This window comes from Molothrus ater, chromosome 1 (genome assembly GCF_012460135.2).
Source record: "Molothrus ater isolate BHLD 08-10-18 breed brown headed cowbird chromosome 1, BPBGC_Mater_1.1, whole genome shotgun sequence".
Taxonomy (NCBI): domain Eukaryota; kingdom Metazoa; phylum Chordata; class Aves; order Passeriformes; family Icteridae; genus Molothrus; species Molothrus ater.
Genome location: NC_050478.2, coordinates 103,481,614 through 103,507,232, shown reverse-complemented (window position 1 = coordinate 103,507,232; position 25,619 = coordinate 103,481,614). Strand labels below are relative to the sequence as shown.

Sequence of the window (25,619 nt, the reverse complement as noted above, 5' to 3'; positions counted from 1 at the left end):
CACTACTCCCTTATTTTACTTGCACATACCTGGAGGTTTTCTTTCTTCCACATGATTGTTCGTATATGAGTAGCCACAAGATTTTTCTTCCCCTTTGCCACGGTTGTTTTTGCCTTAAAGAAGTACAAAATTAAAGCATAGACACATTATAGAGTTTGACATGATAGCAAAGTTTTTTTTTACTGAGACTTGGGAGTAAGATGCAGCTTTCTTGATCCTGAACTATTACCAGTTACCTTGTCTTTCAGTCATATCATCTTCCCCAGGCTCAAAAATAAGTTCCATCATACAAAGTGAAGGAAATAATTTTGCCACCATAACAGGTCAACGATACTGATGCTTTTAATGGCATTTTGAAAAGGCTGTTGGTGGGATCTTTTCACATCACTGTGAAAGCAGGTTTTTAGTTTTGGCCAAATTAGTTTTCTTTTGACAAAAAAACCCCTTGTTCCAAATCACTAGAGCACTGGGATTTTGCCTGCCACAGACCCAGTTGGCTTCCTTGACACTGCAGGGTTAATTGTCAATAGCAGATTGACATACTTCACTGGAGAAACTGGAATCAGCTTCCCACATTGTACATGTATTTCTGGAAAAACAAGGATGTATAATGATAAAATTTGGGTAGGTAGCCAATTGGCTGTACTGTTGTCTCAACATCCATTAGCTTTGATTGCTGGGGTGATTTATGTACTTCACGACACAGATGGAACCTGCAGGGTTTCAGCCAAGGTTTCTGTCACCCACAAGGCTATGGCAGAGCCTGTGCTTTGCCTGCCTCTCTTCTGCTATGCCATCTTCCTCCTGCAGCATTAAATGCACTGAAGGAGAGCTTAGTAGCATGACTGGTGTTGATGCGCCATTTCAGTACAAATGTGCCAATGCATGAAATCAGTGAGCTGATACCTGGCTTGCTCAGCATGTGTCACAGCAGCCTGGCTTGTGTGGATCAGAAGATTTCACTGCATTCCTGAGGTTTATGTAAGGGTCATGTGGACTAGAATGGGAGGAAACAGTCCCATTCCTCAGCCTTTGCCCTGAGCAGATCAGGTAGAATCCAGCTCCAGTTCAGACTACAATGCCGGGCCCAAGTGAACACACCCATTTGGTCATGGGCATTTTAATCAGTGGGAAGAAAACTGGTGGTTTATTCCAGAACAGTTTATTTATCAACATGGCAATGATGTTACCCCTTTATTCTCATACACTAACAAATATCACATTTCCTGGGGGGATGTCCATTTTGCCTTTACACAGAAGTTCTAATGTGGTAACAGACATGACAGAGCTGTTTCTACTAAACAGTGCTGCAGCTGTAAATATACACAAATTGCTTGAAGAGAAGCAATACTAACCCTTTCAATAAGTTAGAAATATGGGCTGGCTGAATCCACATTCCTGGGCAAGATCACAGCAAGGCAGTGTAAAGGAAGACTGGATGCATGCCACAAGCTCCAAAGATTTCCACAGAAAAGTGGAGTGAAACAAGGAGGGCCTTTGCTAAAAGAGTTGATAGAGAGTCAGAAGGACTTAAGTGAGCACAGAGGAGGACAGGATTGAGACAGGAAAGTGTGGAATGTGTCTAGAGAGAGGGCAAGTCATGGGGGACAACAGAAAAATACTGGTTCTGAGCCTGAGCCTAGAGAAGAGCTGCTGCGCTATCTCTTGTGGGGGAAAACAGGTTGGCCTCCAGAGAGGGAGAGAGCAGTTCTGGATAATGTTGACAACGTGAATCTAGATGTGATATTGAGACCTGGGGGGACCAAAGCAGACATTTTTACCATCAGAGGAACTAAAAATATAGGAAGTAAAATTGTGGTAACAAACATGACACACTGTGAGGAGAAAGATCCCTTGAGATGCAATCATGAGGATGTGTTGAGGCTGTCAGGAGTTGAAGTAGACAAAATACTTCTATGGCTGTGAAAAGGGCAAGTTGAAAGTGAAGAGGAAGTAGATAGGCTGGTAATAGTCATTCTGCTTGTTGATTCTGCATGTTAATTATGCTCTCCTTGGAAGGTATGGGCAGGAGCCCATGCAGAAAGAAGTAGAAGCAACAGGCAGCACATAGATTGCCTTACTTGGGGGTGGAATTTATTTAAATACAAGAGTGTAGTTTATTATTGTTAGAGAAAAGAATATTTTCTACATATTCTACAGCATTTCCATCATGCATGCTTTTCAGTGACAGGTCAGAAAGAGGAGCAGAGAAAGTAGGGATGGGGTTTGAAAGGTCTGAAAGCAGATGACAACTCATCAAAGCTAATGGACCAGAAAACATGAAAGGTCCAAGTGTCAATGTGAATGAAAATGAGCAAATGTTGAAAGAGATCATAGGAAGGTTGAAGAGGGAGAAAGTGGCTATAAAAAAAAAATCAGAGAGTGCTGCTTGATAAAATCACTCATGGGAAAGACACCAGGGATGAGAAGAATGAACCAAGACTGAAATTTATAGAGAGATATGAAAGCAAAGAAATATGCATTTAAGGACTGGATGTATCATCATTGTAGGAGTTGAAGTGGTTATGGATGAGTTGGGAAGATTGCAGGAGAATTAGCAAGACTTTAAAGAAGGTTGATAGGTGTGATAAGAAGCAACAGCAAAATTAATGAAAAGAGAAGCATCAGATGCAGTTTGCTTAAAAGCTGGGAGAAAAGTTGGAAGCAGAAAAGATGCAGAGAGAAGCCTGACAGATCAAACACAGGTGGATCAAGTTGGAGAATATGAAAGTAAGCAAGAAGAGACAAAAGATTTTAAAATAACTGGGAAGTGGTGGGATAACTATTGCAGGCTGTCTTCCCAGAGTAAGCAGATGTGTCCTCATTACAAGAATCATATCACACAGGTATTCAAGTCAGTCTTTTATTTCTGTGATATCAGGCCACATGTTACAGTGGTTTGTTGTTCCCTTTTTATAGAATGATATGCCAAAAAGTAGCTGTACTGACATCTCATCTGATTGCAGGAAAAAAAATCTTGTTACATGTCAATCACCTGATGGCCTTTTACATAGAAAGAAACAAAAAAATATATTGTTTAATGGATATTCAAGGATGAATTCATCAAAATATTCTCAGAACAAATAATGTTCTGTGAAAATGTGTGGGTGTGTTAGTCCAGTAGCTTAGGATTTAGGAGCTCTAAACATGAGTGGTTAAATTGTCACCACCTCTGTGGCTATATAAAATGATTCACATCTATCTAAGTTGAATATTGATTGGAGATTGGAGTGCAGGAATATAAATGCCTTTAGAAGCCTTCATATGGCAAATACATCAATTGTTTGGCCAGAAAACCGGGATGTCTGAGAAACAGCCTCCTAAATCCACTGAGAAATGACATCTGGGCTAGAATCACCCTTGATTTAAGGAAACATCGTATTAGCTGGACATGTCCTACTGGAAAAGGCTTTGAAAGTTCTTAATTATTTACTTTGTATACTCAGATATATTGCTTTAATTTGCTTCTTTGCATTTTTGTACAATTTATGATACACCCTTCCCCGAGCCCTTTAATGTGCTTTGTCTAATATTGTATCTTTTACACTATAGCCACCCAGGATCATCCATCCAATAACACATGTCCAGTACTTTACCTGTGCTCTGTAAGGCAAGGCTTGTGTGCAAACACACCCTCTGGGCTGTAATTCAGGCAGCTTGAAAGCTGCACATGTTCTGGGATCTATTTTTTTGCAGCTCCTGTTAGCTGACATTGCCCAAGCTTTGGTTACGCACAGAAGTTTAGAGTCATGGTACACCTCACCACAGCAGACAGCAAAGATACTTCTAGAAAACGGAAAAGAAATTCCTAGCCAACTCTGGACAAAAAAAACCCCACCCCACCCAAGAATAAAAGGTTTGTAATTTAAGTTTTGTACTGAAGAAAGTAGAGCTGGTAGACTGTAGAGATAAAATCGAATGTATTTAAAAAGGAAAACAATTTCCAGTGTCAGAACTCCTTCTCATTTTTCTTTTCCCTTTTATGTCACTGTAGTCATGCTCAAAGACAGGCCATTAATTCTACTTACAGTGAGTGATGGTCATTTCAGCTGCAAGGGTGAGGTCACTGATTTATGGAGGTTATAGCTGAATTTGGGAACATGAGATAATGGAAGAAAGTTGACTGACTTTTTTTGTGTAATTTGAGCACATTGGTTTCCCTTTAAACAAGGATTTTTGAAATTCTGCTTCAGAAGCCCTTACAGGAACCATTAGTTCCAGCTGAGGAGCAAGACTGATGTTGAATAGGAGCCAGAAAAAATGGTGGAGATGGAAACAAAAGGCATAAACCAGACTAAGGTACAGTCTGAACAGGGGCTAACGTTATTCCAAGGTAATGGAATAATCTGGTTACAGTTAGTGAATGTGGAAACGTATGGAAAATATTTTTATAGAAAAACTAACAACAAGATGCCCCATTGTTTGTCTATATGTAAATCCTTGAAATGGAACTACAAGATGCATAAATAATAATAGTCATTTTAAGTATGAAGGCTGGTGTTTTGTGTTGCTCTGAGGCACTGAAGCAACCACAGGCAGACTTTGCTGATGTGGCACAAAATTAGTGACAAAAGACACAGAAACCCACTATTGGTGTAAGATTGATATGGCCTTTGGGATCTATAGATTTAAGAAAAGTGCTTATTTTTCTTTCTTTAAAAACAATATAAGAAATTGAGTTAGTGTTTCTCAAAGGCATCCACTTGTCCAGCCACAGTCCATACACAGTACCTCAAACCACCATATAGGACTGCAGGAGATCTCAGCATTGCCTCAGGCATGTCACAAACCCTCAATAGGAAACATTATTAAAAATAATGATTTGATTTCTGGTTCTGAAGAATCTTGACCATTATTGCTCTGGTATAAAAAAGGGGAATGTATTTCTTTATCTTGTCCTTAATTCCTGTGAAGATGTAAATGTGAAACTTGTAAATGGGTTTTCTGATCTGAACTGACAGAGCTGTTCTGGTGTAAGGAAAGAAACCTGCAGCAAGACTTGCCAGTGTGACTGCCAAACTGAAGCCTCGACTCAATGTCCAATTTATATGACATGAAGAACTATTTATCAGGAGCTATCATTTTTGCAGATACAAATTGTTGTACAGATGAAGCATATAATCTCACCAACTGCCTAAATCTGCTCTGGGAAGAAATAAGTCTAAGCTGTTAAATCCTTCTTTTGATCTAGTATATGGATTTAGAAGCTCATTAAATGTTTTTTAAATTTGCTTGAGCACAGAAACACCATTATTTGCCATTTGGGATGAGACACCCTTAAAAAACTTCAGGGGCATAAATATTAAGGACTTCCAATTAGCCTTAAAAAATGTTAGCGAGATGTATTCACTCTTTCTGTATGTGTAATGGTCACTATTGCTGTGGTCACTGGCTATGCCCATTCTTGCCTGGTGTGCAAAGCCCTTACCATAAAGGCTCAGAGTAGTCAGTTCTCTCAGGATTTAAGCTGGGATTCCAGTTGTAGCAAGTAAGGCTGCCTCCCCTGCTGGTGTCTGTGTTGGCAATGCTGCCCACAAGTAACACACTGATGGTTTGTTTTCCAGGCTGGTTTATGTTGAGAAGCCAGACAAAGACCAACAACAAATGAGAAGAGACGGAGACAAAAGATGGTTGGTAGAAACAGGCAGGTGCTCTTTATTTCATGTGGCACAGCATTAGGCAGACAACCCAAGAAACAGTTTCTAACAAAAACCAAAGCTATAACTTCCAGGAACCATCCCCCAAACAAGGGTCTACTACCAACAGTGGCACTGAGATGTCCTTGCCTGTCCACTCTCATCTCCTCATAGTTTATATGCGCTTAGGCGGTATCTTAGTGGTGAGTGTCCTTTCCAAAGAGACTAACTTTCTACAATGCAATATCTTTAGACAGCGTACATACTGTGAAGGATCACCAGAGTACAATCTCTTCAAGCCATGCTAAAATATAATGCTAACTCTGGAGAGAAGGCTGTGCGATGGCCTCGTGTCTCTCTGAGGTAATACAATGCTGTTTCCTAGCTGACAACATGAGGGGCACCTGAAGGAGGATCGGTATGGCTTCAGAGTCTATTTTTAAACTCCTGATGCAGTAGCGAGGACCTGGTGTGCCACCGGCCAGGACAGGGTGAGGACCTCCTCCAGCCCCGACCGCCGCTGGGCACCAGCAGCACCAGAGAGCTGAGCCTACTGTCACTTAGGGGGATGAGAACAGAGATGGTCTTGGGCTAGGAGGAGGAGGAGGAGAGGGCCATCAAAGATCACAACTGACCTTCAGCTTTGTTCGGTCATTAGGAGAGAGGTAACAATGACGGGGGGGCAGGGAGGGGTAACATCGTTAGCACTCCAGATTTAAAGGCATGAAGAATGGCTGGTGGAAGGAAGATGTTTTGGAGACTAAGGGCAAAGCTTTAAAAGCCTTGGGATATTACTTTTAATTATTATCTACAGGTTATTCTCTCTATATATACTATTTTTCTTTCTAAATTATGAAAATAAACATTTATTAACAAGTCACTGGGTCAAATCCTGCTCTCCACTGAAGGCAAATCCATTGACTTCAATGGGAGGGAGCCCCGTGTAAACAAGGAAGGGCAAATTTGGCCCTTTATGTCCTGAAAAGTCTGCTTGTACCCATTACCTTTCAATCCTGCAAGGAAATACAGATTGAAGGGTGAACCAATCCTTACAAATTTCTCTTAAACTACCAGGGAGGTGTCAGTGAGATGTGGCAAAGGAGCAAAAAAAAAGAAAGGAACCAATAAGTAATACTGCTTTAAAGAGAATTTTATCCATGTTTCAGAGCCAAAGTACAAAAAAGAGAGTGGATCTGGATCAAGCGCTACTGGCCTTTACTTTCTAAGCAACAACAAAATTCTTCATTTAGCTTCGGTGAAATGTTACACAACCAGAGAAAACAGAAGGAACCAAACAGTCCTTTTCCTTTGCAAACATCATATGCCTAAAGGTGAACACTGTCATCCCTTTGGATTCTCTGCTAACTCCCACTGTCTGCACAGTGCAGTGTCAGCCACTGAAAACAAAACACATCTACTGTGCACGAGTGAAACCTCTGGTGTCTTACAAACATAACATTTTGATGTTTTGAATACTAAAGACCACTAGGTGCTTTTAGACACAGAACAATACGATTTGAGATGCATTTACCACTTTTATTTCACTATGCAGAAACATACATTCACCATGTGTTGTGATGCAGCTGACAGTGTAATGGATGCTATCCCTTCTGTGGGTATTAGAGCTGGACACTAGAGAGTTTTCAGTGGATGTTCTGTACAGGTTAAGGCTTGACTCAGAACTAGATAGTAAATGCTGACCAGATTCTCAAACAGATTTTTTTTTTCTTCTGAGAACAAAAGGGAAATCAATAGAAAACCATCACGGTTATTTCAGATTAATAATTTTCTAAAGCTGCAAACTAAGTAAAATACAGATTTTTTTTTTTCTCCAAAATAACTACATATAATTTACAAGGTTAGGATCTGTGAAGGGTGACTGGAAGCTGACTCTGAACAATGCTGACAAAAATCATTAAAGTTAATATACTAAAATCATTACTACCTCATAAGGTATTCAGTCAGGTATACAAAGCACACTTTGTAAGCATTTATATGTTTTGATAAGAGTAAAGATTCATCATCGTTTATCGGGCAGTAATAAAACCAGATGAAACAAATATAAGATTCAAGTTGTTTACTGAATAAACTGTGTTATTGGCACATCTAATGTGTGGTAAAACATTATACACAGTACCTATACAGCTTCTAGCATTTTCGGGGTAATCTTCATTTACAATATCCGTAAACAAAAGGCTTGCCACCTAACAAATTTTGATTTGTTTAGACTTTCAGAAACTGTGAAAGGCATGAACTGTTTATGTGTTACATGAGATCACTCTTTATATTGTTTATGAACGTGCAGGTAAAGCTGAAAACTTAGACATTTTAAGAAAATTAAAAATGCTGCTTTTCTGTAATTTTATTGTTGCTTCATGCAATATTGTTTAACTGCTGCTGATTCAGATTGCTTTCTATGGGAAGGTATCTCTGCCAGTTTCTTTATTAACGGTCAAGATCAATTCTTCTGTACTGAAATTTTCCATAGTCAGATACAAGTCAGGAACTGAGACTCCGTATAGGTTCTCGTATTCCTACTGGTATGCATGTCTGGATTCATATGCATTCTAGGTTATTCCTGCAGAAAAGAGAACTGAGTTAATTATTCAAAGCAACTACACTCTTGCAAAAGAGATTCTGTCAATTTGTTCATACAAGAAAAGCTGTTTGAAAATGGCATATCCCACTATAAGCAACTTGGACCAAATCCAAAGTCCACTGACGCCAATGGAAAAAATTAGTGACATCAATAGACTTTTAAGCAAGCCACATTGAGCTGTCTCTGAAACAATTAGCAGAATACCACAAGAATCACAGCTACTCACTCCTTAGTGACTGGTTCCATCTTCCAAATAAATAACTGACACTGAAATTCAGTTTTCTTTAGGGTCTGTATATCCAAAAGCAGGAGAGCCAAAGAGCTTCAAAAGGTGCTGTGCATTATACTCTGTTACTTACACCAAGTGCTAGGGAATACATATTGTTTTAAGAATAAAATGCTGCTATCGATTCAACAAATCTGACAAGCAGCTTTTTCTTCCCCTTCTGCATACAGCATTCAAAGCAATTTGTGCAATGGTGCTGGCATTAAGAGCTTTTGCGTAGCAGGTTAGTATGCATGACATGTTTCTGCACACAGAATAAATATAGAAATATTGAGACGTCTGTTTAGCCAGCCACTACTGGGGAGCATGCCTTTGCTGAGGAAAAGCTAGACGCAAGAAAAGCTGCATTATCATCTCATCCTGATAAACAATGCTGCTTTAAAACATTAAATGTTCTTTCAAGTACAAGAAAGCCAAGACACCCAAATACCGACAAACTAATTCACTGCATTTAAAAGCAAGTTGGACCATATCTTTGCAAGTCAGGAACTGAAGCATAACTTTCAACATATCTGCACAAGACATTTAAAAAGCAGCTGTAGGTTTTTTCCCTTGGCATTTTTAAACAAAAATGCACACCTTTAAGAACAAATTGTTTTTGTTCTTAAATGACACAAAAGCGGACAACAGATTTTTTATGACTTCAGAAGTAGAAAATTAGACTATAACAAAGCATGGACAATGAGGACTTTTCAGAGAGCCAACGAAAGCAAATGAGTAGTTTCTCTTTCTCCAGCTGGCACTGTTTAATGAAGACAGATGTCTAGAGTTGAATGTGGTTTACTTTCAAATATCAGAACTGATAACCAGCAACTTCAAAATGCCAGTGAGAGAAAGTGAAGAGTTAAAGGTGAAATATGGTAGGAGAACAACATCTGCAACATGCCAGCCCAGTAAATGCCTAGGAAAATCATCTGGTCCTCTTACCTGTGGTCAATCCTCCCCATCTTCTGGTGTGATTTCTGTCTCTTTATGTACCACTACTTTGGTCACTGACATGTCAGGGTGCTGCTCTTTGGCTTCTTTAATTGCCTGAGCCAGCGCCTATCCCAAGGAAACCACAGAAGGGCAGAAACAAAAAGGAGGTGGAACATGCATGATCAATAGCAAGGTGGAGAGATTCATGACATATTACACAATTTACAAATGAGGAAAATGATTAAAATATGAAATATACCATCACTGATTTAACTACTATTCCAGTTTAATATAAGGCATGCCAGTATGGATAATATCTGTCAAAGCAATGTTTAGAAATGTTCTCTTTTGCAGTCTTCAGGGTAGCTTTTTTAGCAATTTGTAGCTTTTACCTGATCATGATCAATATCTGCATCTCCTGTGATGACTATCCGTTTTTCAATTCTCGTCTCTGAGATGCCTCCTTTCACAGTCTAGATGGGAGGGACGAAAATGCATGTCAGTAACTCACTTTAGAGTGCTGCTACTCATCCCCAGAATGATCAGTGCAGGAACCCTCTCGTGACTGGACCAAAACAGCTCAAAGAGGGGACAACCTGGACTGCAAGTGAGCAGCTCTGGAGTTGGCCTGAAGGCTCTGAATGGACTAATGACCTCCAGATGTCCTTCCAACACAGGTAATTTTATAATTTGAGTTAATCTGCACATGCATCAAAAGAGCTGTTTGTGTGTCAAAAATGCCAAACTTTTCCCATGAAAAACAGAATGAGAGTACAGACAGCCCCATATTCAGACCTATTTAAGTCCAACTGCATGCTTCAGAATGGCATATGGGGTGGCATGGCCTTTGTATGGCTCATCTACTAATGAGGGAACTTCACTGCAGAAAGATGAAATCCTGTACTCAGTGAATATTGGTAGGAGAGCTGTCACAAGACTAAGAGAATTTCTATTTAGGGAGGAACTGTTATTTAAATGCTACCTTAGAACCTGGAAGACACAGCATGGTTTGTCTGTGCAGATGAACTTTTGGTCTGGCTGTGGGCAAGTTCCTCAGGGTACCACCCAGAAAGAGAGCCAAGGTGTTGGAGCTGACTGAATGTCCTGTTATGGCTACAGGATATGGATTCACTATGTGCTTTCAACACCATGCAGTGCTAATCTCAGGGCTGAAAGGCATAGTCATGTCAATGGAGCCTCATGTTCAGACAAGTTACTCCTTCCAGGAATATGCCAATATGGTTATACTCTTTCCAGTTCCAGGTAGCATTTGCAGCTAAATCAAGTGTTTCTGTACAGCAAGGTTTTGTGCTTGCACAGACATACCTTAAGGGTTTAGGATTCATGTCAAGTCATTGGATGATGTATTAATCAATCTCAGCATAGCCAAAGACAAGTGAATAAAGACAAGTATTTATGGTAAATTTACAACAGTTTGTCAAGAGAGTATCAGAATGTTCCCTTTCTGAAATAAATCATAGAACCAAAGCTAAGATAGCATACACCCTGGTGAAAAAGGAGCTCCCTGTTTTCTGAGGACTCACTTTGGTGATATGTGTAGTAGTTGTAGTGCTGGTGGTTTCAGATGTGATCGTTTGTGCACTCATCAATACACCTGGTTCAGAGTCAGCACCACAATCCACCTAGAAACCAGAAGAGAAAAGCAGTCATCAAAAAAATGATCCTGGGCACAGGGAATCGAGAACTGGACTGTTAAACTTCCCTATTTCTACTGTTCTTCATAAAGTGACTATCTTATGGTATGGAAAAACTGCTATTAGGGCAACCAAGTGTGAGTATTTCTCTGTGTATCTGGAGGCTGTCCTTCCCCTCTGGAAGCACAGATGAGAAGATGACACTTTTAAATCTGCAGTTTCATCAATGTTCTGGAAAGGCCCTACACCAGGACGTGAGAGTGACCCTCAGGTAAGTTATTCTTATGTACATCCTCCTCATACTAATATTTAATACTTGAACAACTTAGAAAAGTTCACTCTAAAGCATACACTTAAAGATGGGTGAAGAAATGGGTTCCTTAAAGGAACATTAAGTTAAACCATGTCTTTTGCAGAATTTCTTACCTGAGAAGACTCATATGTAATGGTTTTTGTTTCTGTATGGACTACTGGCACTTCCTTTGTTGAAATTTCAAGGGTTTCCCCACCAGCCGGAACACTGCTGAAACTTATAGTCTCAGTCTTCACAACTGGTGACTGCATGAACCAAAAAAGAAGAATTGGAACATTTAGCAGAGGTTATGGATTTCTCAGAATAATTTTTTTTTGTTTGGTGCAAAGAAAGAATAGCTAAAAAATGTTCTGCATTAAAAAAAAAAAAGATAAAATTCTCTTAATTACAGTGGTACAGTCACGTATATAATGCTGGCAACATTTACAAAAACAAAGTCCAAAATGCTCTAAATGCTACAAGAGGCAATGGTCACAACTTGAAAATCAGGAGGTTCCCTGAGAACATCAGGAAACACTTCTTCACTGTAAGAGTGACTGAACACTGGCACAGGTTGCCCAAGGATATTGTGGAATGTTCTTCCTTGAAGATACTCAGAAGAAGCTCTCTGGACATAGTCTTGAGCAGCAATTCACTCTGGATGGCTCTGTCTGATCAGAGGACTGCAGCAGATGACCTCCAGAGGGTCCTTCCAGCCTGAACTGTTCTGAGAATCTGTGGTTCTACATTTTCTTAGAGTGACAAGAGAATGAATTCTGTCCAGGCTTAGCCTTTTTATCTCTGGGGAAAAAACCCTGCACAAAACAGCTCTTGAAATTCTACTAATGGGGCTAAGATAAGGAACCTGGTCTGTTTAAGACACAGAACATTTATTTATAATTGCATCAAGCATGGAAAAAGCAATCTGTTTCCTGTCTTTGGGAACATGTGAACTTTGCCAACGTCGATGGACTTTCCCAAACAGAATGCCAGCTGATCTTGTTATCTGTTGCATAAAATGCCATGAAATTTGGTATTTCTCTGCAACATGAAAAGCAGTTACAAGTAAAACATGCATGGCATTTTGCTAATGATGGAAACCAGCAGCAAGCCTTGCAGGTGACATGCAAGGAGGAAATAAGAGGAGAAAAAACCTGCTTTCTGTAAAAGTACAATCATACAAGCTGAGCACACTTTACTTTCAATGACAGGAATTAACTTAGCCTACTATTAGCCTACATTCACAATTCAGCACAGACATGACCAATTTAACAACAAGTTACCTCAAAATGAGGTTTTCTTTCCAAAGACTCTGAAAGTTGGACTGTTGTTCTGTGCTCCTCCGCCTGCTCACACGAAGCAGCGGCAGCGACTCCTTCCTGTTTGGTTAGGGCTTTCCCAGCCTCCTCCCTTTTTTCCTCCTTGGCCCCCTCAGTCCCAGCAGAGCCCTCCTTCCCTTTCACGCCGGCAGCCACCGCCGACGCTGCCTCAGCCTGGGCATCCAGCGTAAGTCCGGCCACTTTAGCAGGATCCCCGCCTGCATGCACCTCCATCCCATGTCTCTCCTTGACAACTACAGTCTCCTGTACAACCTTCTGCACTGTATCCTGATCCGGCTGAACTGCTTGCTTCATGTCACTGGAAGTTATCTCCTGAGACGTCGTCGTGTCTATTCTCTGCAGGGAAGGAAGAAAAAAACCCTCAGCATCAGAAGCAGGCAACACTATTTGCAGTAGCGCCCAAGCTTAATGTACTGTGAACATAAATTTAAAAAAAATGGGCATTATATTTTGCCAAGTTATTTCTCCCACGTTGCATGGATTTTTGTTCTCAGGATGTTATCAGTATAGTGGAAATGGAAAACAAAGCAAGAAGCAAAATTTTTAAAAGTGAAGAGAAATTTTGATCTTGGTGTTCTTCTCATTAGTATTGTGTGAGTTTTACAAAGGCAAAATACAGCACCCCACAAAATGACCAAAATAAAATGAAATAAAAGAAAAGTTGGTTGTAGCCTTTTTTTTTTTCTTTTTGGTGAAGCTTCTGTTGCGGTCCATTGAATCAAAAGAAACACACATGAATACATGCATGAGTTGTACAGTTCCATATTGTGCAAAAAACCACAAAATAAGAGAAAAGCAAAAGTAATTGGTGCATGGTTATGACATCAATGGAGGGAATCAAGCAGCCACCTGAACCCAGGTATGGGAAGTAGAAGTAACCCCTCCTATGAACTCAGTTGGTTTTCTGGCGGACTCTATTAAAGTGAAGATATCTGAACCATCCAAGGCTTTTTCACTGGTGGACTGTTTAGTCTAAATAGACAAAGAAATGTAGAGTCATACACAGAAAAAAGGCAGACCCATATGCACAGACATATTAATTGCCAAAACCAGAGGCAGAGAAGGAGGAAAAGGAGAAAAGGTTGCAGGGGCACGGAAAGGTTGGAAACAGGAAAAGAATGGGAAAATAAATCAGAGCGAATTCATAATGGCTGTAGTAAGCAATAGTTACAAAGCGTAGTTGTTAGCATTGGCATTTTGCTGGTTCAAGCAAACCTTTTTTTTTTTTCCTTTTATTAACAAGCCACAGCAGCAATACTGAATTTCAGTACATAAACCAGAAAGGTTGAAAGCCTTATATAATGCCTGCTTCAGACTGTGAGACGGATTCAAAGTATGAGAGAAAAAAAATAAGCCGGGTTGGCTGCTGTCAACATAAAGCCAGGCAGCAAGAGAACTCAAAGCTAGGGTGGTGTGAAGGGATTGCCTAAAAGAAGTCATGCTTTTATCTTTAAATCGTGGCATGAAGTCAAAGCCACTTGTTACCACTACTCTTGATGCAGACGACTCAGTAACATAGTGAGCAGTAGCAATGGTAAATGGCTGTTCTCTGGAATATCTCCACTCAGACAGGCTCTTATCTGTCCGGGCAAACGCCCCTGCTTTTACACCTTCTCCGCCAAGATGCTTTTCTGCTTTGCCAAGCTGTAAGCTTTCCAGTGTACCAAGTAACTGCAAATCCTGGTCCATCCTTAGTGTCTTTTTCAAACTCTCCTCTTCAGGACTCTGCAATAGGGATTCTGCTTCCTTTATGGGTGTCAGAGAGTCAGACAGCTTTCTTCTTGTGCTCTGCACATCAGATCCCCGCCTGGCTTTCTCATCAGTGACAGGCTTGAGGACTTCATACTTGGTCACTATTGGAACGATTTTCACAGATTCTTGAACTTCCCTTTCCAGTTTTTGCAAAGCTTCTCCTGAAGGCTGTACTGTTTTCTCGCCCTCTTTAGCTTTACTTGTCATGGTTACAATTTTTCCAGATACGGTATCATAGGACTTTCCTAGGGTGAACATTTTCTGCTTATTCTCCTCATTGGATTGTATTTCACTTTCCAAGTCCTCAAAGCTCTGCATTAGAACGGTACTGGATTTTAATATCTCAGGTGCAAAGGCAGTTTTACTGCTCACAGTCACTACTTTGTATGCCAGATTTTTTTCCGATTCACCATCAACTACCTCAGAGGGTATTTTGTCTATAATAACCCAATCCTCAGTGCCCTATATTTGAGATATAAAAGCTAAATTAGAATATCTGCAGGTTTATCTGTACTTCAGGAGAACTAAATTATGAAGACTTCTAAGAAATCATGTTGCTTCTTCTGAAAGCATATAATAACTTCTAGCATTGTACCTCTTAGAGCAGTTATCAAGCAAATAAACAGAATCACCTTAGGAAAAATATGATTTCTTTGCATATTTCTCTCTTCAGAGGTCCATATAACATGGACCCAAAAATATTACTTTTGCCACACTATTTCTGTATTTGTTTGAAGCAAAACAGCATGTCAGCACGTAATTATAGTGGTGATTGGAATCAACTTGGGGTTAAAAATCACATATTGCAGTGGTTAACAAAGCTACAGTCAAAAACAAATTACAAAAATAGGGCAAATAAGCTCATTCAACTGTACCCTAGTTGTTACAAACATGCTGTTAATGACGTTTTAGAATAGCACTCTTCTGTATGTAGCCTGCACTGAATTTCCTTGTTCTCATTAGAACATCAACGCCCTTCAGGATTGTTTAAATGGAGAAGCACAACACAGCAAACTGTATAAACTAAGCATACTACTAAAAATTCTGAATGAAACTTAATTGCAGCATCTTTTTTCCTCGTCATGCAAATGTGCTATGTGATTTGCTTTGACTATGCAATCAGCATCCAGTTATTTGACTTTAAGACTGTAACTTCTGTATTTAACTAAGCAAATGATGTAGTTTAAAATCAAATGAGTTAAAAATAACCTCTAGGGATGATGGGATACTTTTCTGGATAATGATTTGATGAGAAGTAACCAAAGTGCCAGCAGATTCTCCTTCCTGCAGCTTCTTCTCTATCACACTTGGCTAATAGAAAAACCAATAAAAATATAAAGTTCACCATCACTCAACATAATCTAAATTCAGTTGACAATATAAAGGAAATGCATTCTCGTGACAGAAGTGCCTCATTCCCCGTAACGTTCTCAGTGAGGTTTATGCTGGAAATGCATGCAAACTGCAAACAACATCCAAACTGCACCGTGCAAGTAGATTTCTAACTGGCAAAGAAATCAGTCTCCATTAGGAAGCCATAAGCTCTGGAAAGGACCCATTCCTCAGAATTTGGTCTCCAGATTATATCTCTGCCTGGAACTTATTAAATAATAACAATAAAAAAATATGAAAAGGGAGGGCTTGGAAATGAAAAAAGATAATAAAATAATAAATCATTGCCATCCTTTCTGACTGCATTTCAATGAAGTATTGTTTGTTTTTACCTGCATTTCAAGGAATGTAGTACCTCCCTTCTGCAAAATTATGAGTTTTTCTGATTTTTCTGTTTCTTCTTTGGTCTAATGTCAGGGGAATAAATGATTTTAGTAAATAGAGGGTATATATACTATACTTCACAGTAGCTCATATTTCTCTACAAATTATTAATCTCATGGAAAATTAGGAAACAGAACTAAAGGGAATCATTTTGCAGCACAGAGGTTTCAATGAGAAGTGAAATCGGTGTCTCTCTGTGGAGAGGAGACATGAGTATACAAATGGTATGCACAAGTGTAGCACAAAACCCACCAAACTGAGTAAGACCCAGGTGTGGATGCACTGTGTTTGCTTCATTTCATATGATTTATTTAACTGGGGCTGATGCCAGCTCACACAGCTTCCACCAATAGCCCAGAACAGGCCCCTACACCTTCACTCTGGGCAAGGCTCTCTCCTGAGTTTGCAGCCCTCTCTGCTGAAGCAGGCAGAAGGTGTGCCCAGCCATGATTTCAGCTCTCTCTTTTTCCCTGCTGGTATTAGAAGTCTTAGAAGCACTTTTCCTACAGAGGGAGCTAACTGCTGTTCTATTATCCTGTAGTGTGTACTGGAATTTCCTCACTTTTATCCCATCAGTGCTTTCCCAGTGCTACGGGAATAATAAGAGTATCTCTATCTTAGACAACTGGGAAAATGTTAAATGTAGGCAAGACCCAATTTCCCAAGGCTTTTGAGCCCACCTTCTGGGCTGGCCACTGATGTCATTTGGCCATAAGCCCCTGCAGAGCAAAATGGGTTTCTTGCCAAACCCTTTCTAGTGACTTCAGTAAATACTATACTCAATAGATACACCAATGGAAGTCCTATAGCTGGCATGATAAAAGGGTACATATACTCAAGAGGAAAGACAGAAATTTAAAGAGAAATATGAAAATAGAAAGGGATAAATGGTTCAACTCCCTGACTGCAAGGAGATGCACAACTCCTTTATTCCTAAAATGTTGGTTTCATCCAATTCAGGTCAGATTAAACATTGTCAAGGACTTTGTCAATATAATGGCTTTCACGTTCTACAGCTATCTGGCTGTAGATGTATCATAGATATTTAAACCTATAATTCTCATTACTAAGGAAAACCAAATTATTTCCCCATCTGTTCTAAGAAACCAAGCAGTGACCAGTGGCTTAAAGTCACACTGACCAAACACTCAGGTGCCATGTGCTTGAAGATCATATTTTGAAAAGACATCTTTTCTCTTCTGTTCTTGTTTTATTATAAGGAGGAGCTACAGGTAACAGCACTAAACATATTTTTAAAGTGGATAAGGTGTAACTTCTTTGACTAGCAGAAGGCACTACACTATCTTGACTTCCTCTGCATTTCTTAGTAGACATGAAGATGCTGATTTTGACCTATGGATGGCTCCAGCTTTTTCCTGAAAAAATTCCCTCTCATCAGGACATGTGAACTGAAACCATCTCACTTACTGGGACCAAAGGAATGGCCAGGTGCTATCTACTGCAAAAGTCATTTCAGAGTTAGGCTCTGATAGCTCAAGTCTGCTCTTAATTTTCCACAGAAATACCTTCATTTGGATGAGATTCTGTGAAACAGATGTATTACTTAGATGCATGTATAATTCTTACCCTTTTCCTTTCCAAATGAATGGTTAAATTCAGATGTATTTAATCAGGGTGAAGCCTACATAGCTGTGCAATACTTTAATACTGTTTGTATGTTTTAATTAAAACTGTTTATTACATTCCTAAAGTAATAAAGATATTAAACAAACAGGGTGGTGCTAAGTTTGCTTCCCCTGCAATCCTCTGATTCAGGCTCAGCTAGCCACCCTTTCCAAGAGTTCCTTACATCTTTATTATGATAAATGCATCTTGTTCATTGTACTTACAATTTTAATTCTTAGAATGATAAAACTTTATTTTTAACTACAACCAAACCAACCTGTTAGTAGGGTCTGTTATGATTCCTGAACGTGGCAGTAGGAGCAACACCAAAACTCCTCTGTGCTCCCCTCAAAAGGGAAGATTTGAGCACAGAGCCTGCTTTTTACGTATCCAATTTGAATGCCACAGTAATGCACATCTGGTGCCAGCATCAGCCACTACCTATAATGTGGGAGAGGAGGAGGTGAGACCCCTTTCCTTGGCAATGTTCCTTTCCCTGTGAGGAGAAGCTGACACTTGCTACCTGCAAGTAGGTAGCTGACACTTGCTACCTGCCTCCAGGGATGCCCTTCCCCAGAGTTATGGGTTTGCAAGACCAACCTCTGAGGTGAGAAAGCAGAACACTCCTTCAATTTACACTTTTCAGACAATTTTTACTGAGTTCCCTAGAACATTATATCAGGGCTGTGGGCACAGGAAAAAATCTCATGACCTTTTATTGGTTTCTAATGCTAAAACCAAGAGGAACCCATAAAGATAATTCCTGTGAGACAGAAACCAGATATCCATTAATAATAGAATAAAAAAATAACTCTCAGGCAGACCACACAAGCTTATTTCTTTTTGCTCCACTGGACTTAAGCCAAGACACTAAACTATGTATTTTATTGCAACACAAATGTTGCCTTGCTACCCCTACATGTCCTTATCCACCTACAGATCAAGTAAACACCAGCTTTTAAACTGGCAAGTTTCTCACAAGCGCTTCAAGAGTGCACAGTGAGCAAGATTTTTTTCACACACACACACTGCAGGAAAATGGAGATACTTAGCAATCTGCATTGGGTCTTCCAGCAGACTGCAGCAACCATCAGGTTCCATATGGAACTGGCCAAGAAGGTCTAATTATTGTCATTATTACTTCCCTGTTTTCAGAGACAGAGTTCTGCCCTTTGTTCTGTATTTTTCTTTCAAGCTTGGCACCATAGCTCCCACCTGTCTCACTACACCACTTCTCCCATCCAGTCACCATTGTTTAAATTTCCTCTCCATCACTTTCATGGTTTCTTTATGCATGGCTGGACTTCCTCAAGCTCACTGAACCTGCAACAACGCCTGTATTTTGCACAGGCGTTGGGTCTCAGAGAGACCCAGTTCTGCCACATGGCTTCCAGTGAATTTAATTCTCTATATATACATATATTTATATATGTATACATTTATGGTATCTGCTCTTCCTCCCATCTTTGCTGCTAGAGCCTGTGTCCTGAGAAAAGGGAGGGCCTGCAAGCAGGGATTGGCCTCTAACTACGGCCTCTAATCTAGTGAGAGCTGCTATAAGTAAAATTGCATAGACAAATACATAATGAAGCCTTTCAGCTCACGCTGACCTCTTCAGGCACTAGTGGTTCAATCATAGGAGCATCCTCCTGCCTTGCTGCAAGCCGAACGGGAGATGTGGAAAGCCTCTTCTCCCACTCATTAGACACAGTCGTTTCTGTGGAGGTTTCCAAGAAGGTGCGTTTCAACTCGCTTATATTGGTCTGATGTTTCATCAGATCTTCCTGGGTTTTGTCTAGATCCTAGACAGTTTTAAAAGAATAGAGCAGTTTGTGATACATCCTAAGCCAACCACACTTTAGAGCCAAAACACACAACTTGGTTAGTATAGAGGGAAGTAACAGCTCAGGGAGCCGGGGAGCACAGCACCAACACAACACTCTGTGAAAATGTGGCATTTTGAAAGAGAACAGCATAGCATATCTCGTACAAGTGAGTCTAAATACACTCTTAAAGAGCCTATCCATATCACTATAATTTGCACCTGATAAAGAGGCTCCAAACAAACATACATATGCGCGTGGAGGCACACACATAGAGGCACACGCATATATCGATACTGATAGTACAAGTTAGAGGAGTCATCATAATCTGAGAGAAAAAAATTATCTATTAGCAGGTGGGAGTACACAGTTCATGCATCATAGTGCAGATCCACAGTTTACCACTAAAACTAACACACATGTACGTACATGCACTGGTATATACCAATACCAACCTCTAACATAAGATTACTATGTTTGACATACACATTTTCACCCTGTATTCGCTTAATCAGACTATTCTGAAAGAAGTGAAAAAGAAAGGGAAAAGTAAGGGACACAGTATTGAAAGGATACAAAATGCTGTTTCTACACATTTCTTCACAGAGAACCGACAGTAACATGCTGAAAGAGGCGAACACCTCCAACATTGATACCTGAGCAACATCTAGACCTTTTGTTTCTGTACCTGTGCCTTTAGATCTCCGTCCTCCTCTTGATCCGACTGCCAGCATGAGAAAGATTGGAAAACAACACCTTACCCACTTGCATGAATGAAGGCTTTATGAACATTGGTGAGAGGTACACACTAGGTTAAAATCCCATTTTCTCCTCATTAAGGGTTTAAGGAGAAGGAGTAGACACACTGGCTTTGCACGGTTTTCCTAACTCAGAGCAAACGTCCACTTCTCAAATTTGTGTTTTGTTATCAAAGGGGTGGTAAACATCTTCCTTTTACAAATACTGCTACACTCCACATTCATAAATTTCTATTTATGGAGCAGCAGATGCACCTTCTCACCAAGGTCACAGCTAGTCTACGATGGAACAGCAACAGCTAATGCTTTGGAATTCTGTAAACCCAGAATTTACACACAGGACATAATCTGGGCCACAAGCAAAGCTTTGCATAAACTCACCATGGGCAAACAACTTGCAACACTTTCTACAGAAAGATGCACATTTTATCTGATTAAAATTCTATTTCCCTAACCATAGTCCCTTTCTGTATTTCTGTAATTTTATTTTATATTTAGCCTGTATATATTCTTTCAGGCCCTATCATCTGGAATGGCACACACAACCCATCCACTTCGGTGCACATTTTCAAAAGCAACACCATAAGGACTGCCCCAGCAGCCCTGTTTCCAAGGGTGCAATTTTCAGGTGGCAGATATACCACACATTTTGAAAATCAGGTATCCATATCCAACTGATATGTGCTATATCTTCTCCTCTAAATAAAGATAGCAACTAGGAATATTAACATGCATTTTTGAGTAACAAACTGAACATTTAAAATGTCACAATTTTATTATTGTTTTACTTTCTATAGTGCTCAACGCCTATGAGTGGAAGAAGACTTCAAAACATTTTGTACTTCTGACTCATCTCAACAGACTTTATGTTGTTGCACTGTTTGAATTCTTTTAATGCCCATGCTGCTATTTTATTGTTAATTTTTCATATAGTCCTAATTAGACAAATGACTCATGGGAAAATCTGTTGATTACTTTACAACTCCATTCAAATTTATTCTATTTACAGCCAAGGCTGAATCGTCCTGACGTGTCATACAGAAAATTTTTCCTTGAAGATAATTTTAACAGTCTCAAATATTAATGAGATCCTCCTGAAAACCTAGAGTAGTGTTTGTGGTAAGACTCTGTCTTCTAGCAGATGTCAGATGAAATTCAGCTCATGTTTGCAGCTGCAATCATATTAATTATGAAAGCATTATATGCACTTCAGTGCATATAATAAAATTCAACATAAGGTTGAATTTGCCTGCACAGTCTATGTACCCTGTTGTGGATATGAGGTTTCTTAGTGTAAGGAAAATATAAACATTTTACATTTCTCTCTGAAAAGAATACCTGGACTAGTAGTGGCCATATGTGAAGATTACATTTGAAGGCCGTATGTGAAATTACATTAAAGAAAAGACTTAGATATTTAAATGTGAGAATATTCAGTAAATTTGAAAACAGCTTTTCATTGTTTTTTCCCCACTCTCCCACTCAGGCTTCAGAGTCTAAGAGCAAACAAGCAAACAAAAACCCCCAGGGCACAATCTGGCCAGCAGAACCCTCCGGGTGGGCAGCACTGGCGCGGGTGACACTGCCACTGCCCCCCCAGCCACACAACGCAGAGGCCTTGCAGCTTCCAAACCAAACTCAGGAATAAGAGGAGCCCACAGGGAACACCGGAAACTCAGCTCTCCTGGCAAAGCTGTCCCGCTTGCAGGCACGCACATGCACATGCGCGCAGGGAGGGACCCTCAGCTGCCGTAGCAGACATGTGGTCTAGCCCCCAGGGTCGGGAAGAGACAAGGCCAAACGCTCTCCCCTGCCATAGCTGGGTGATGGCGACTGTACAAACCTCGGTGGCAGTGGTCTCACCATCAGCCGCAGTATCCGTCTGCTCACTGTCAGTCTATTGGGTTAGACAAGTACCCGGGTCCCGAGAGGAAGGCAGGAATAAAGAATAAACCCAGCTCATCAGTACACGCGGCTCACGCGGGGAACTGTTAAACTCAACATCCCTGTGAACTGCATTAGCATTGCTTTTCAAACAACGCACATGTCAAAGAAGCAAAATAAAAATGCTATATTAGTAAACAGAACAGACTCAGAGGAAGACTCGAGGCGTACTGTACACAGTATATGGCTTTACTGGAACAAATTTATAAGCCAAACAAAGCATTACTGGAAAACTGTTATTTGAATAGCAGATTTTTTTTTTCCTTAAGAAAACCAGATAGCTTAAAAAAAAAGGGGAAAAAAGAGACTAATATTTTCTAATTGAACTTTTCCTCCCATAATGAATTTTACAGAATTATTGAGCTAATTTTTTGTTCTAGCCAATATAAGTAGTGGTTAAATTTTATCTGGAGGGGAAAAAGATAATTTAAAAAAACAACAACAACAAAAAAGCTACTTTAACAGTCATCTGACTTTCAGCCCCTCATTTGTACAGAGGTTATTCTTGTCTCCACATTTATACACCATGAGGCTGTCTGCATTACCAAGGAGTTCAAATAATCATACCCCCAGCCCATCTACTGTCTGTGGAGTAATGGTAAGGCTCAGATCCCACTCGGTTCCAATAAAGAGCAGCTGATAATTGTTAATGATAGTAAAAAGAAAGAAAACTGCCATTAAAAGAAGAAAAAAATACTTCTCATTCCATTTAAGAGTATGGATGAAAGCAGGAGAAAAACAAAAGTAACTCCCCCCACCCCCCAAACACTTACTAGGTATGAGTGATAAAAATGAAACAAAGCACAGCATTGAACAGACTGATCTATCCCTGCTTTGCATGAAGAACATTTTAGTGGAGAACACAAGTGTCAAGATTAAGAGAGAAGGGAGTGGAGGTTACTACAGACTAAGAAGAGAGCTCAAAAAACTACTCTGATGTCAGGTAAGCATATGGAAAACTAGTAAGTAAAGTGCACCCTACTGCCCCAGACTGGCACATCCAAGTTGTTTTGGTAGCAGTGACAACTCTGGTTTCCATTAGCGATTTTCTGTGGTCCTTAGATAGTAACCCCAGCAGGCAATTTAAAGCCAAGACAACACATATCATCCTCCAATCCCATCAATACGAACAAGAACAAAAGAACAACCTACTGGTGGATGGAGTATCAGTCTCAGCTTTGAATTTCCTCCATTTTTTGGTAATTTTCTGACAACTCCATTGTTTCAAATGACAATGTTTTGATTTGTTTTCATAGCTTTGTATTTTATTCTTTGAAGAGTTTGTATTGTTTGTGTGACAGAAGAATAAACAAGCATTTTGCCTTACTTGCTAAGTGCATGAATGGAAGTGACATGAAATTTTTCAAGTCATGACCACTCTTGAGACAGACCACATTTATTTTTAAATGGAAGTGTAATGTCAAAGCAGTCTATTAGGCTGGTCCAATTGCTTTCACTAAAGTGCTAGAAAATTGTTTCTTTATTAACAAAGGATCTCATGTCTTTATAACACTATAGGCAATTGTAAAGAGATGGCAATAGAAAAAAAAGTATGCATTGTCACTCCTGTTTACAAAAATAAAAAGAAACAAAGAGGCATTAATGCATCTAGGCATTTAAAAAGAATTAAAAATTGTGTCAAGGCACTGTAACAAAGTCTGGCATATAGGGTTCATTTTAAGAACGTGAAGTCAATAGAAAATTAGCTGCTAAGGTAAAAACACAGAAGCTAGTGAATTCCAAGGGGTGAGATTCTGTCTTTGACTGCATGGACTAACTCCAGATGCATGGCTCAAGGGAGAACAAGCTAACAATATAAGGTATTAGTTCAGGATACTGGCTGTAGTCTTCTGCATCTCCGTGTGCAATCTTTTGAGAACTGTGGGGGGCGGGAAACATTCCTATTTCTTTTACCACGAGCGGAATGAAATCCTAAATAAAGCATAAAGCTTGCTTTATTGCAACATACATATCTGCTAATCAGCCAATCAACAGCCATGGAGTCAAAGTCAGCAATACTGAGTTACTTGAAATAAAGATCTGGGGTTATCACAGAGCAGGGAATGGTGAGTTAAGGCTGAGTAAGGCAGGTCTCCTCTGGAGTAAAGAGTAAGGAAGGCCAGGCTCAGCTCCAAGATGGGCTGAGGTAGAGCTGAGGTGGGGTTGGCAGGCAGGCGAGGGCTGGAGCAGGACAGAGGCAGCTTCTCCTGACGTGCTGTGGCTGCACCTCTCCTACCTTGCGATCGTAATTGCTGTGATTTGTTTTGCCAATGTAATGCAGACATGCCCGAGTTTAAAACATATTCACTTTCATGCAATATTTTGAACAAGAAATACCCCGTGGATTAGGCACAAGTCTGTGTTGTCTGCCAGGAAGCACTGCCAGAGTAATCACCCTCATAAAAGAGCGATACTAAAAAGCCTATTTTAGATGTTTTTATGCTCAATACTTCCTAACTTTGCTAACAAAAAGAAGCGCTCATTTCTGAAAGAGGAACAGACTAATGTATTACATAAACACTGCCTCATTATTGCCTCTAGAGCTGGAAATATATTAATGCTGTTACTGCTATTAGATTAATCCAAGTGCAGAGCTAATGCAAATTGAGACCTAAATGCTGTCTCAAAATAAGGACAAGAAATAAGACAGTAGCATTTTGGATGCCTTTTATCAGAAATCATACATTATTTTTTAGTTGTAAGGCATCACAGAGCCAAAAGCATTTAAAGACAATGTTTTTACAAGACAAATTAATGTGACTTTTGGCTTTCCATAAAAAGGAAATTAAATCCTGCACCAAGTCTCACAAAACCAACAGCAGCAGATGACAATGTTCAAGTTGGTTATTGAAGAGAGCTACTGCAATGGACTATTGACAAGTGGCCAAGGTGGCTTTTTACATGGCCAGCTGGTCTGTGACCATCTGATCTGGGCTTTTTTCTTTATATACAAAGCAAAAGTGAACTTCTGTATCTGAAGCTGAAGAAGAAAACAGAAAATCAAGGAAAACCTGAACTCATTATTTTATTCTTCAACAAAGAATAATCAGGCTCCAGCAAAAACTGAGATGCCAGTTTCTCTGTTACTTAAGCAGATTCCTTTCCTATTTCTGGATTTACCATCACATCCACAGTACCCAGAACCACTGCAGACTCCTGCTGCAGCTGGTTCATCTGCCCGTGATGACCCTGGTGGCTTAAGGCATCAGTTTTG

General features: G+C 39.9%; 1 protein-coding gene across 18 annotated transcripts in view; it reads right to left on the bottom strand.

Moving 5' to 3' along the window:
- Positions 1 to 5,628: 5,628 nt before the first annotated feature.
- Positions 5,629 to 25,619, bottom strand: part of EPB41L3 (erythrocyte membrane protein band 4.1 like 3) — a 97,142-nt gene continuing 77,151 nt past the window's right edge. For 5 of the 18 annotated variants that reach the window (XM_036406721.2, XM_036406723.2, XM_036406730.2 and 2 more), the window contains 12 exons: positions 22,305 to 22,358; positions 20,392 to 20,427; positions 20,159 to 20,224; positions 19,491 to 19,682; positions 16,203 to 16,277; positions 13,576 to 13,698; positions 12,670 to 13,062; positions 11,521 to 11,652; positions 10,984 to 11,082; positions 9,832 to 9,912; positions 9,449 to 9,565; positions 5,629 to 8,214 (listed from right to left, as the gene is read on the bottom strand). In XM_036406721.2, the coding sequence (XP_036262614.1) occupies positions 9,455 to 9,565; positions 9,832 to 9,912; positions 10,984 to 11,082; positions 11,521 to 11,652; positions 12,670 to 13,062; positions 13,576 to 13,698; positions 16,203 to 16,277; positions 19,491 to 19,682; positions 20,159 to 20,224; positions 20,392 to 20,427; positions 22,305 to 22,358 (1,362 nt within the window). In that variant the 3' untranslated portion in view covers positions 5,629 to 8,214; positions 9,449 to 9,454. The remainder of the gene's footprint in view (positions 8,215 to 9,448; positions 9,566 to 9,831; positions 9,913 to 10,983; positions 11,083 to 11,520; positions 11,653 to 12,669; positions 13,063 to 13,575; positions 13,699 to 16,202; positions 16,278 to 19,490; positions 19,683 to 20,158; positions 20,225 to 20,391; positions 20,428 to 22,304; positions 22,359 to 25,619) is intronic. The other 13 variants (XM_036406726.2, XM_036406727.2, XM_036406734.2 and 10 more) reach the window with 7 other exon arrangements.